This window comes from Tyto alba, unplaced genomic scaffold (assembly GCF_018691265.1).
Source record: "Tyto alba isolate M040663 unplaced genomic scaffold, T.alba_DEE_v4.0 Super-Scaffold_28, whole genome shotgun sequence".
NCBI lineage: Eukaryota > Metazoa > Chordata > Aves > Strigiformes > Tytonidae > Tyto > Tyto alba.
Window position 1 is genome coordinate 4,579,618 of NW_024881302.1, and position 13,483 is coordinate 4,593,100.

The 13,483-nt window shown below is 62.7% G+C and overlaps 1 protein-coding gene across 1 annotated transcript; it reads right to left on the reverse strand.

The window, feature by feature from the left end:
• Nucleotides 1–813: 813 nt before the first annotated feature.
• FSCN1 (fascin actin-bundling protein 1) lies at nucleotides 814–12,572 on the reverse strand. The gene is made up of 5 exons (XM_032996441.2): nucleotides 11,704–12,572; nucleotides 4,434–4,590; nucleotides 3,848–3,969; nucleotides 3,390–3,557; nucleotides 814–3,285 (listed from the first exon to the last, which is right to left on the reverse strand). The coding sequence occupies exons 1-5, from the start codon at nucleotides 12,524–12,526 to the stop codon at nucleotides 3,083–3,085; spliced, it is 1,473 nt and encodes a 490-aa protein (XP_032852332.1). The 5' UTR covers nucleotides 12,527–12,572; the 3' UTR covers nucleotides 814–3,082.
• Between the last annotated feature and the right edge of the window lie 911 nt (nucleotides 12,573–13,483).

Below are 13,483 nucleotides of genomic sequence, written 5' to 3' on the forward strand. Positions count from 1 at the left end.
TCTGTAAGCCCGTGCTGCACCCCGTCTTCATCGCTGAAACTGAGGTTGGTCCCAGCATCCAACTTTGAGAGGGTTGGTTGAATTTTGGCTGGTTTTGGCTCTCTCAGGGGGGCCGGGGGCCCATCCCGGACATCCCAGCTCCTCCGGCCGGACGCCGTGTTTTGGCCTGGGCTGGGCTGCAGCGGATGGGCTTCCCCCTTCCTTCCTGGTTCTAGATTTATGGGGTTTTTAATCTTTGCCTTTTCTGCATCACCAAGCAGAGGAAGAGGGGGCTTATTGCTGACCCTCACCAGCCATGCACCCAAAACCAGCATCCCATCGCTCGTCCCCCTCGGCAGGTGCCCCCCCGGCTCAGGGCCATCGTATTGGGGGGGGAAATATCTGAGCTGGCTGGAAAAAGCAGCTCCTTCACCGTGCTGCCAGGCCGAGGGGGGGCACAGCTTCACTCCCCACTGCAAGGGTGGGGGAGCTGGTTTGCAGGAGTTGTTTTGCTGGTGCATCTCCCCGGCCCGTGCACCCATCCTCCGAGATGCCCGTGGGCTCGGTGGCTTGGGGCTGCTCTGAGCATCTCGAGAGGTGGCCCAGCCTCCAGCCAGCCTTGGCTTCGAGCCTGCTCCGGGGAGGTGAGCCCAGTGGTCACCATTCCCTTCCCACCAACTCATCTAGAGCCAGCTCAAGCTTTGTGAAGCAATTTGGCCCCCAAAGGCTCTGCCACTCCCCATGCTCCACGCTCAGACTGTCTCTCATTAAAAGGCTGTTGCAGCCCCAGCTGCAGTTGCCCTGACAGACCACACACCACTGCTTGTATCCGAATGCAGGTTTTATTTTTTATTCATCTTTCTCCATTTGAAGCTATTTTTTAAGTTATACAAATGGCACTTACAAAAAAAATAATTAAGGAAAAAAAAAAAAAAAGCCAAAACCAAAAAAAAAAAAACCCCAAACAAACCCAAAACTTAAATTTTCAGAGTGAGATGTTTTCAGAGAGTCACGACACCCGGTAAGAGGAGACAGGAGAGATGTTGACCTAGTGTCACACGGAAGAAGCCGGAGCGGGAGTTACATGGTTCGAACTGCGACGGGGGGACGGGGAGGCAGCGACACGGGGCGGGGAGGGAGCGGGGGTGAAGGCCAGCGAAAAGTGTGTGGCAAGTCACAGGGTCACTCAGGGCTTCATCAAGACACTCGGTCCTTCGAGGGGCAGCGTGGTTCCCCGGGGCGGGTGCGCACGCGCGCGGAGCCGAGGGAGAGTCCCAGCCGCCAGCCCCCGCGCCGGCCAGGGACCCCGGCCCAGAGTCGCCCCCCTGGCAGGGGACGGGTCGCTCGCTCTCCCCGCTGAGAGTTTTAGCACCAAGCTCCTAGGAAGGGTCACCCCCTCCACATGGCTTTAAGGCTGACGTAGCCCCTGCCTCGCCTCCGGCGAGAGGGACCGGCCCTGGTTTGGCACGGCAGCGATGCCGTGAGCACCCTTGGCGTGGGCTGGGGGGCAGGGGGGCACAGCAGCGCTGCCCCCTCCTCCCCAGCAGGCGCCTGTGGGGGGGAAAAGGCTCCTTGGTGTATCTGCAGGGAGCAAATACCAGCCCTGGGAAGGCCCCAAAAGGATAAAGTGCCTTTCAACACCCTAATGAACACGTCAGCATCACCCGTTACAAACAGCGTTATACTCTAATGCAGACCTAGTACAGACAACAGCTGGTAACACAGTGCCATGGAGAGCATATATAAATAGAGACTAACAAAAATACTGTTTTGGTCTTTTTTTTTTTTTTTTTTTTTTTTTTCTCTTTTTTTTTTTTTTTTAATTTCCAGTAGGGTTGCAATGGCGTGAGAGCCGAGCCCAGGTGCCCCAGGGGTGGCAGGACTGGGAGCTGCCCTCCTCGGGGGGAACCCGCAGGAATGGGCACTTCCTAAGTCAGCATTAGGTGTTCAGTGATTTGCTTCACTGTTCCAGTATTTTATGAGAGAAGAAGAAAAAAAAAAGGAAAAAAAAAAAAAAACCAAACAAAAAAAACCACAAAACAAAGGTACTGAGCAAATATCACTGTGCAAAGTTTGCTAAGGAACTTTTCTATTCTGTAAACCAAAATCTGCAGTTTATGCTTCCAGCCACCGCCCAGGGGAGGTTGCGTCCGCCAGCCAGGCTGCTGTGGGGGCCGCAGCCTGTTGGTGCTGGAGGTGGGCTGGATGAAGCCCCCCCACCCCCGGCACGGGCTTGCTCTGCATCCCCCCCCCCCGCCATCCCCTGCCAGGCGCAGCAGCAGGACCAGCCAGGCCGGACCCACCTTCGGGGTCTACGATGCTCTTCCAGAGCCAGAAGCACAAGGAAGGGCAGAGGGACGCAAAGAGCACGGGGCTCCACGAGATGAAAGGCTGAGGCTTTCCAGACAGGATCACCCTAAAAAAAAAAAATCATTTCCAGGTAGGGACTGGGGGAGTGGGGGCTTGGGGGGGGGTCGGCTTGCTGGCTCTTCCGCGGGGACACGTGCCGGCAGGCGCCAGCCCTGTCCCCGGGGATGCTGTGATACGTAAGGTCACCTCTTATGGCTCAGCTGGGGATGAATCCCGCTCCGAAAGCCGGGAGCGGAGAGAAGCTGCCGGGGGGGAGCCGGGAGGAGCCGGCTGAGCCCAGCACCATCGCTCTGCCCCTGGTTGGAGCGGGTCAGGATGGGACGGGGACCCCTGGCAGCACAGACTGGGGTGGCACCAGTGCTGATATGAGGTGATCTTATTCCCTTTTTTTTTTCAATTGAGGGGAGGAAAATAAACTAGCTAAGGTGATGCTTGGGGCCAGGAGGGGTGTACGGCAGTTTCCAAGCCCAGCAAACCTGGAGGGAGGCGGAGGGGGGGAGGGATAGGGACAGACCCCTCTACAAAGCTATAGGCAGGCTGCCCCATCACTTTTCCAGTTCTTAACAGAGATTTGTGGAGCCCCACCTCCCATATAACACCCCGACTCTACGGAGGGAGGGAAGGGCAAGCCAGTCTGAAAATCCTTTTTACAGAGAGGAGAAACAAAACCCAAAAGAAAAAAGGATGAAGGAGGGGAAAGAAAAGTTGGCAATGGGAGGTACGCTAAAGTGCATTAATATTCCCAGAGGGTGGAGGCGTCAATGGCGTCGGCGGATGCCTTGAGGACCCCGGCATGGTCACCCTTCAGGTATTTGCCATTGATTTTGATAGCCACTTTGTTATAGTCGCAGAACTCAAAAAAGAAGTCCACGGGGGTGTCGCTGCTGCTGGTGACGGACGACTCGCTCCCCACCATCCAGTACTTCCCGGTGGCATCTGCAGGCAGAGGGAGAGGGGGACAAGGTGGCCCTGTGAGCCACCACAGGGACCCCCACCGGCCACCACCCCCCCCCGGCCCCTACCCACCCCCGGGGACTCACCCTTGATGTTGTAGGCACCGTCGTTGAACTCCAGCTGGAAGACATCGTAGGAGGAGCGGTTGGAGTCCAGGGTGCCGGTCACCTTCCGGCACCCAATGAAGCCGTGCTCGCCGCGGAGGACGATGATGGGCCTGTTGATCAGCTTCATCACAAAATGCTCCGTCTCGCCTGCGCCGGAGGGAAAAGGGGCTGTGAGAGCAGCCCGGGGTGGGAGGGGGGGGGCGCAGAGCCCAGACCCCACAGCTGGCAGGCAGCAGCGAGGAGGGTGGGCTGTGCCCCCCCACCCATTTCCCACCCAGCCCATCTGTCCCCCATCTCACAACACGTGAAACAGTCATTAAGAAGACTTATTGCCTTCATCCCTGAGCATCTCTTGGAAGAGGAGGTGGCTGGGGGGGGACACACAGCACTTTGTTCGTCCCCTGCCACCCCAGCGTGGGGTGGGGGGGGTCCCTTACCCGCCGTCTCCATGGAGGCCGCCAGCTGCCCGTTCTTCTTTGCCGTCACGTACTTGCCGTTGGCAGCTTTCAGGGTGATGCGCTTGTCGCACCACTCGATGTCGAAATAGCAGCTCGCGTTCCTGCGGGGGCAGAGAGGGCGGTCGGCGGGATGCGGCGGACGGGGACCCTGCCAGTGCCACCCCGCCGGCTCGGCAAGAGCCACGGCTGGATCGGGAGGCCAGATCGTGGGGGCCACCCCGACGGGAAGCCCTCGCCCCCCAGGCAGGAGGCAGGCAGGCAGCCAGATGCACTTTGGGGTTTCCGCCCAGCTCTCGGCTAGCGCCGGGTTGAACTGCAGGGGAAAGCGTTTCGACAGCCCCAGCCGGCCGGGAAGGATTACGTGGCCCGAGGGACTTCCCGAGCATCGTGGGCGGCAAGCCCTGACCCAGCCCCGGCTCTCCGGGGAATTCGCTGCCTTCACTGGGAAGTGTTTTGGGGCAAGCGCCTAAGGCTGAAAAATTCCCCCTTGGATTCCTCTGGGAGATACAGGGTGGTCCCCAAAACCCAGGCACGGCCCCAAGCTGCCGGGGACAGGGGGACTCACTTTGTGGAGGCGGTGGACTGGATGCCCCCGTTGGAGGTGAGGGTCCAGTACTTCCCAGTGTAGGTCCTGAAGGCGCATTTCTTGGTGTCCTTGTTGATCTCCAGCTGGTAGGTCTCCTGGTCACCTTCCTCATCTTGGTTGGCCGAGAGGTCCATCCCTACGGGGCAGAGGCAGATGGAGTTGGGGGGAGTGGGGAAGGGGGGATGACGGACCCTAACCCATCTCCAGCCGGTCTGGGTGTGGAGGCAGCCCAGGAAACCCAACTGAGAGGAGCTCCTGCTCCCCTGGGTGAGCTTTGGTGACTCCCGACTCCCTCACACACAACTCCCCTCTGGCGTTTTGGGTTCAAATCCAGGTTTTCATTTGGCTGCTCAAGTGTAAAGGCCATAAACGAGGGCTGGACTGAGCTGAGGCAGCCATGAGCTTCAGCTCAGGACTCTCCGGCTCCATCATGATTAAGCACCAAGCAAAGACCAACTTAGATATTTCACACAGAAAAGGGCTGTAGTTTTTTTCCCCAAAGGTGACAGCCAGGTTATTCAATCCATTAGCAGAGGCTGCTGCACCCGCTACGAATCCCCAGCTCGTGGCAAGTTTAAGGACCGTGGCACCATTCTTCATCCATAAATTGTCACAGCCCGTTGGGGCAGCGAGGTTTGCAGGGAGAAGAGGCTCGGGAAAGCCCTGGGGCAGCCAAGCCCTTCCCTGACTCTCCAAAACCATCAGCACCAGCCTGTCCCCCAGCTCTGCCAGCCAGGCTGACCCATCCCCACACCACAGGGACCAGAGATGGCACTTTGCCCCGGCAGCCTTGGAGGTGGATGCAGCCAGTCCTGGGGCCGCTCGCCACAGCCCTGGGGCTACCACTGGCCCCCCCAGGCCACATGCACATCCACCCCCAGGCACTGAGCCCAAGCAAACCTGCTTAGTCAGGGCTAGTGGGGCCAAATCCTCTCCAGAGCTCTCCCGCTTGGTGGATTTCTGCCTAAAAATACTTCTGGGATGCAAGTCACAAGCCGTAGCCTGGAGCCAAAGCAAAGTGGCTGAGCTGCCAAGCTGGGTTTCGGGGAGGGAGCTGAGGCGTGGTGCTCAGCCCCCCTCCTCCCTGCCTACCTACAGCTGGGATGAGTGGACACGGGCCCCAGTACCACCAGTGGGGCACAGCTCCATAAAGTGGTGAGAGTAGCCCGGGAAGGGATGGTGATACGGGCTGTGGTTTCGTGGAACCAGATGAGTTTTTCAGAGCAGAAAGCACCCGCGTCCCTCCCCCGCTGCATGGGTGCTACGGGCTCGAGCCCAGACATGCACGGGGTCCTGGAAAGGATGCAAAGCGTGCGTGCAACCTTTCTGCCCAAATCTGCCTTTTCCTGGAGCCAAGAACCTGCTCGTGGGGCCGGGGAATGCCTTCAGCCCCATGCACCTCCGCGGTACGTTGCCTCCCCGTTTCTTGGCTGCTGGGATTTCCAGCACTGTGATTCACGGTGGCTGGGAGGGCTTCAGGGACTGCAGCCTCGGTGGCCCTCCTGCCCTGGAAAGCCACCAGCGAGTCCCACCAGCTGCACCCAGCGGGTGCTGACCCACCTGGGGAGGAACCATCTACCTCCACACACCAGCTATTGGTCTTGGAAACGGAGCTGGCTTCCCACAGACACAGATACCTGGAGGCTTCCCGTTGCCCCATCTACGTCTCCAAACTGGCATCCCCATCCAGTGGCCCCCGGGGGAGCAGCCTCTGCTCTGCCCATTGGTCTCCCACCTTTCCCAAAGGATTTAGGCTTGGAAGGCTTCGCTCTGTTGGCTGTAATCTTACCTCCCACACCCAAACTGTCCTCTGGCTGCTGCACCGCTGCCCGTTCACAGCATCCCCTCTCCCACCCAGCACCTTCTGCAGCTCCTGACGGACATGCAGCCACCCCAGTGCTTTGCACCCCGGGGGATTTGGGGCAGCATGGGGGGCAGAGGGGTGCTGTACGGCCACCAAGCCCAGCCCCACCGGCCAAGTCCTCGGCTCACGCCGTTGTCCCGCACTTGCCACCTCCCAGGGCTGCTGGGGGCTGAGCTGGAGGTCGGTGGGAACATTTGGGTTTGATTTTGTACCCCCGCCGGGAAAGCAGCGCCGCGGCAGCCTGCTCCGACCCCTCTCGAGGGCTCCACGACCGCCCGCTCGCCAAAACCGAGCAAGAGAGGGGGAGAAGGGGGTCACGGGGGCTCACAGAGAGGGACTGGGCTGCGGGAGGGGGGTGCTGGGGGCGGTGCAGCCCACCACCCAAAGCTGCTGGCACCCCAAAACCTTGTAAGAGCTGCTGCTGAGGTTTGGGGGGGGGGCAGAAACTGGCAGCGGCGTTTCCACCTCACCGGGGTTTTAGGCGAGGAGCTCCCTGACCTGCGGGTGATGGGGAGAGCCTGGGCGGGGGGGGGATGCTTTGTGCCCCAGAGCAGGATCGGATGGGGAGCCCTCCCAACATCATCCTCTCTCCCCCGGAGACCCCTGTTATGGAGCACAGCGAACCCACCAGCCCCCCCCAGCCCTGCAGCCATGCGATGGCCCGCGGTTTGGCTTTCCCCCCATCCCCCCCCCCCCCCCCTCCCCGTGCCTCACAGCGCCCGGCGGCAGGAGGGTCTCCCACCGCCCCCTCCCCGAAAGCGGCGCTGGCTTGGGTTACACCGACTCAGCAGAAAGGAATGCAGCTACGGCTGGGGCAGAAAGAGGCTTCAAAGGGCTGTAACTGAGCAGGAGCAAGGGGTTTAGGGGGGGCAGAGCTGGGAGGGATGCGAGAAACACTGGAGGAAGCATGAGCCGAGAGGTGGTAGGACGGTGTCGGGTCCAAGAGAGATGTCCCTGTGTCCCCACGGTGCAGGACAGAGGCTGTCCCTCCAGCCACCCCCTGCCACCACCCCTGCTTTTTGCAGCCCAGGGCTGCGGCGGGGAGCCGGCATCTCCCGCAGTGCCCGGCCGAGCCGCTCCCCCTGCAATCACATTTTAATTACTGCTCTTGGTAAATTTACAGTCTGGAGCCGGCAGGACTCTGCCTGACCTTGATGAAGCTGCTAATTACAGCTGGAGGCGGGAAGGGGGTGAGCACACCGCGGCAGGGCGGTGCTTCAGGAGGGGGGAGAGCAGAGGCATGCCTGTGCCCCCCAAAAATTCCCCGCGTGGGATGGCCTCTGGCTCCGTCTGCAACATGGGTTTGCTGTGGGGGTCTTGGGGAGGAGGCAGAGGCTGGAGGTGGGAGCTGGGGGGCTGAGGCCCGTGTCCTCCCCATGGTTTCTTAACACCAAGCCCCTCCAAACAAAGCCCCTGGGCTGGGGGGTCCCCTAGAGGAGCTGGCGAAAGGTGATGGAGGGGAGAGCCAGCGCTGGGGCAGGAAAGGGCTTCCCAAGTCCTCGGCTGCCGAGGTTTCCAGCCGGTGCCAACCCCTCGGGTTCGCAGGATCGATGTCCCAGCCCTTGCTGCTCTCCAGCCCAGGGCGGCAGATGCACATGGAGGCCCGTGGCCATCCCGGAGCACGCACGCGCTTCCCACCCCTCCCAAAGAGACAAGCTTCTCTGTCTAAAGGAACAGATCACTGTGGCTGTGCCAAATTCCATGCCATGAGGGGCCACAGACCCAGCGAGGGGGGCATTTATGGCATGTAGGAGACTTTCCCCTCTATATGAAGTTCGTGCAGAGGGTGTCCTACGAGCCGTCCCGGGATGCTGGTGAGAGCCAGTGGGACATGCTCCATGGAGAGGAAGCCAAGAGCCTGGAGGACCACGGCCAAATGACAGGACAAGGCAGCTAGAGCAGCCCAGACCCATGGAGGACAGACCCACACATCAGACAGGAGCTGCCCGGGCACGGGCTCTGTTCGCTGCCTTTCCGCGGCTGGGAGCCCGCGGGCAGCTTCCAGCCCTGCCCAGCACGGGGAGCCAACGGGAGGCTGCACCTTTCCCATCCTCCAACTCCCTCGAAAGCCAAGAGGCTCCCCTTCAAAAAAAAACCCCCACGGTTCTGCCTGAAAAAAACTCCGAGCCCGCCTCCCTCTGAGGTAGCTCTGGCAGCACCCTGAGGCAGAATTTCAGGTCCTTGTGCCCCAGCAGCCTGGGGGATGCTGCACCCACGCACGTGCCCTGAGATTTGTCTCGTTCCCCTTCTCTGCCCTTTGGATGGGCTTATGTTGTACCCGTACATGAATCTAAGCACGTTTTTGTCTAAAAGCAAAGCCTGGAGCACCTGGGGACCGTGCAGCTCCTCTGCTGGGGGTGCAGCTCTGCAAGGGGATCATAGGCAGGGGTGAAACACGGATTTCCTGGAAAACCCACCCCTCCTTCCCTACGGATTTCCTGTGGCTTCACGGTATTGCCAAGTGCCAACATGCCACTTGGCATCTCTGGCTGAAAACCCGTGCCCCCTGCCCCGGAGCTGCATCTCCCCACCTCGCTGCGGCACCGGGATGAAAAATTGGCTGCGGTTGCAACCAGCACCGGTCCACCCCGCGCCGGGAGGGCTCCCGGCCCCGCAGCAGAGCTCCCCATCGCCAACCCGGCCTGCTCAGGCTCGCTCTGCTCGCTCGCCCCCACCCCTCCCCGGACCCCCCATTTCCCGAAATGCCTCGCTCCCCAGTCGGCCCATCCTCTCCCCCGATGCGGGTGGGGGAGGCAGGCGGCACACCTCCGCCGGGCGGGGGGCTGGCAGGGGCCCAGCGGAGCCGGGAGGACGCCAGCGCTCTGCCCCCTCGGGATCCTCGCGCCCACAAAGGGCCCTTTGTTGCCGCAGAAAGGAGCTAGAAAGGAGCCATTGAGCCGGGGGGGGGGGAGAGGAGGCTGCTTTCTGCTGGCAGCACCCCGGCTCAGCTCTGTTTGAAGGCGCGGTGGGGAGAAGGGGGCTCTCACGGGGCTGGCACCCACCTCATGCCACGGGATTGTCAGCGTCGTGGTCCCCCAGTGCCCTGCGTGCAGGGCATGGTGACGCCGGCCATCCCGGGGACAAGGAGGAGGCTCCGAGCCAGGAGCTGACTCGACACTCGTGGGACAGCCCTGGCCCGGGGCTGGCCCAGCTCCAGCTCCCAGCCAAGGGAATCGTGAAAGCCCCGTGGCCCCATTCCCAGCTCCTCGGGGACAGCCGCTGCCATCCCCGCTCCCTCCTCCGCTCCACGCCGGCGCGAGCTGCCTTTTCCCAGGAGCCTGCGCCGAACCGCAGCCGCTCCCTGCCCGCATCCCGCATCCCCCCATCCCCGGCAGCCTCCGGCGCATCTGCCAGCAGCAGCTTATCAGCTCGGCGGGGGGGAAAGGGCTGTCTGGCACCGCTTCCTCCGGCGGCTGTTGCCTTCTCAGCAACCTTGAGACAAGGCGCTTTCCCCGGCGGGAGAAGGGAGGGCGAGTCCCGGGGAGCGGCAGCTCCCAGCCTCTCGCTGCTGCCAGGCAGGATAAAAAGGAGTGGAAACAGCTTCTTCGGCCAAAAAGGACTTAAGGAAGGATGTGCAGCCCCAGCGTACCCCTCCCCGTTGTGTTTTGCTTGGAAAGGGGCCGGGCGCAGCCCAGAGCCCCCTGTTGCTGGGGAGATTTGTGAGCCCCCCCCTCCTCCTCTTCTCACCCCCCCCCCATCCATTCCGAATCACACAAAGCCGTCGGGTCCGCCAAGCAGCGCTCCCACCCGCGCCGTGGGGTCCCCCCACCGCCACCGCCCCAGCCCGCGCATCTCCCCCCACATCTGGTTTTCCCATCTCCAGTGACAAAGGGCTGCAGCAGCCCTTCCCCCCATGGCGCTGCAGCAGCCTCCCGCCATCGCCATCCTCCTCCTCCCCAAACTCCTGCGCCTGGGCAAATAGTCCCCACTGTGCCCATCTTTGCAGCCTTTTGTATGTTTTATTTCTTTTTAAGGGGCTGCTTCGCAGGGCAGGATTTGCTCTCAGAAAGGAGAACGGCAGCGTGCTCCCCGCGAGGAGCCGCCCAGGCACGGATGGGGGTTATGCTGCAACCTTGAAATGTTATATATACACACACACACACAAAAAGAAAATAAAATTCCCCGGTACTTGTTCCTCCAGGCTTTGCTGCAGCGAGACATGCTCGCACCCATCCCGCGCCCAGCGTGTGCCGGCCTGACTTGGCACGCCGGCGATGTGCCTCAGGGCCCCCACGCTGGCCCGACCCGTGCCCCTCCAGCACCTCCGTGCCTGCGGAATGGGGGGACACACACACCCCCCCCAACACTACTTCAAGCTGGGGGAGGGTGGGATGCACGGCTGGGTGCTGGAAGGCGGGTGGGCCGCCATGTGCCGGGGGGGGCTGTGCCGTGTGGCCGCGACTCTGGAGGCAGCAGCACGGCGGGCTCCTGGGCGAGCGGAGGGGACGGGGGCCTTTGTGTGGGTGGGCGTCAGTCACAGCTCGACGCCGGGGGTTTGGTGAAGCCGTTTTTGTAACGCTGCTGAGACCGTGGGGAGGGTGGCACCCACTCCCACACCCACTGGGGAGCGAAGCCCTGTGGCGGGGTGGGGGGGTGGGGGGATCTGCAGCCCCACGGAAAGGGGGGGGAGCGCAGGGCGCCTGGCTCAGCGGCGCTTGGGGAAGGGGGAGTTTGGTGGAGGCTTTGTTGGGTGAACAATGAGCTCCGCAGGTAGGAAGGCGACCAGCCCTGCCCTCCTTCACGGCAAGGGAAGACCCCATCCACCCTCCCCCCCCACCCCGCAACACCCTCCTCGTCCATCCCTGCACCCCAAGGCAGGCCCCTCACCATTCCTCCCCCCCCCCCCCGCCCAGGGCACCCTGCGGAGGCGATGCTGCAGGGATGGGGGGTGCTGGAGGGATGGGGGCCCCCGGGGCAGGCGATTCGGGAGGGGGAAGGGAAAGGGATGTGGGAGGGGTGAGGGGGGATGATGGTGGGGTTGGGGGAGGGACTGCGGGCAGCCATGCTGGAGGGGTGCAGGGGGGGTGCCCTGGGGAGATGGGGATTTCAGGGAAGGGGTGTAGGGACGTGTATGAGAAGGGGTTCAAGCGCTGGGGGGGGGGAGAGACCCTAAAGTGACGGCAGAGAGATGCAGGGGTGCACCCTGTGGGGTTGCTGCTGCAGGAAGGCAGGGGAGGGACGTGGGGGGGTGCCGGGGGCGGGGGGGGGGACTCCGAGGTGGCGATTCTGGGGGGACGCAGATGCAGGGGGGGGCACCCCGGAGCGGTGATGCCCCAGGGATGATGATGCCGGAGGGATGCAGGGGCGCATCCCGGGGAAGTGACACCCCAGGGATTTAGGGTGGGCCGAGGTGTGTGTGTGTGTGTGTGTCCCGTTCCCTCGTACCTTGCCGGGTGGAAACATTCCTGTCGTTGCCGGCTCGGAGCACGACCTGCGGGCAGCTCTGCTCCAGGGCGAAGAGCTCATCCTTGCCCACCTTGGCACTCTTGCCCGCCTTGAGGGTGCCGCTGGGTCCCGAGGGGGCGAGGTAGCGACCCTCCCCGTCGCGAAAGGCCACCTTCCCGCAGCGAAACTCGAGGGTGAAGGCGGTGCCGGGCTCGGCGGCGGGGACCAGGCGGCCGTCGCAGCGGAGCAGGCGGTGGTCGCAGCTCTGCAGGCTGTAACGCTGCTCCACGAAGAGGAGGGTGATGAGGGCGTCCACGCCCCACGGCACGTCGCGGTCCACGGCCAGCTCATCGCGGCGGGGTCCCAGGTGGGCGTAGCGCTTGCGGGCCAGGCTGTAGAGGTTGGCCTGGGGGTGCATGGCCAAGTGGACGCTCCATTTCTCGGTAGCCGAGACGGCGGGGGCGAAGCAGGAGAGCCGGTCCTCGGTGCCGCCGAAGAAGCGGCGGTGGGGCTCGGACTGCAGCGACCAGCGCCCGTCGCCGTGAGCCACCACCAAGAAGCGACAGTCGGGACCCGGCTCTTCGCTGTCGCAGCTCACCCGGCCGTCCTTGTCGGCTGCCAGGTACCGGCCCAGGTGGCTCTTGAGCAGCACGGCGGTGGAGTCCTCCCCGTCCTGCTCCAGCGTCCAGATCTGCTTCTTCTTCATGCTGGCGGCCGAGGCGTTGACCTTGAAGCCGAAAGCCTCCGCCGTCAGGTACTTGTTGCTGCAGTTGATGAGCCCGAACTGGATCTGCACCGGCTCCGCCGTCCCGTTCGCCGTCATCCTGCCGCTGCTGCCGCCGCCGCCACCGACCGCCGCTGCCGCCGCGCCCGCCCCGACGCCGCTTTTATAGGGACGCGGCGGCGGCACCGCCCCCCCCCTCCCCCTTCCCCCCCCCAAACCCCCTTCCCGACCCTCCCGCCAGCCCGTCGGGGCCGCCCCCCGCCGCGACCCCCGCCCGCCCCCTCCCCGCAGCCCCCCCGCATCGCTGCAGAGCCCCTCTGAGTGTAGCAAGAGCCCCCCTTGATTTGCAGGACACCCCCCTCCGCCCCCCGCCTCCCCCCCCCCCATTGTGAGACCCTATTGCATGGCAAGACCCTTCCCAGCATTACAAAAGTCCCCTTGAATTGCAGGATACACCCCCCCCCCCCATATTGCACGACACCCACTGCATGGCAAGACCCCTCCCCGCATTGCAGGAGCTTCCTTGAATTGCAGGACCCCCACATGCGTCGCAAGTCCCCACCGAATGGCACAAGCCCCCTTGAATTGCAGGACCACCCCCCACACACACATTGCAAGCCTCTACTGCTTGGCAAGACCCTTCCCTGCATTTCAGAAGCCCCCTTCAATTGCAGGACCCACACACACAGTGCAAGACCCCAGTGCATGGCAAAACCCCTTCTGGCACAGCAAGATCCCCCTTGAATTTCAGGACCCCCCACAAACATTGAAAGACCCCACTGTATGGCAAGACCCCTCCCGGCATAGCAAGAGCCTCCTTGAATTGCAGTCCTGCCCCGTATATTGCAAGACCCATTAGCATAGCAAGACCCTTCCCTGCACTGCAACAGCCCCCCTTGAATTCCAGGACACCCCCCCCCCCATACTGCAAGACCCCCACTGTATAACAAGACCCCTCCTTGCATTGGAAGAGCCTTGTTGAATTGCAGGACGGGGGGGGACATTGCGAGAACACCCCCTGCGTAGCAAGACCCCACACCCACACTGCAAGACCCC

Coding starts and splice junctions, on each gene's coding strand:
- FSCN1 (XM_032996441.2), bottom strand. CDS start 12,526: ATGACGGCGAACGGGACGGCGGAGCCGGTGCAGATCCAGTTCGGGCTC. Junction 3,970..4,433: donor CAGTCCACCGCCTCCACAAA/GTGAGTCCCCCT, acceptor CTGCCCCCGCAG/GAACGCGAGCTGCTATTTCG. Junction 3,558..3,847: donor GGCCTCCATGGAGACGGCGG/GTAAGGGACCCC, acceptor CCTCCGGCGCAG/GCGAGACGGAGCATTTTGTG.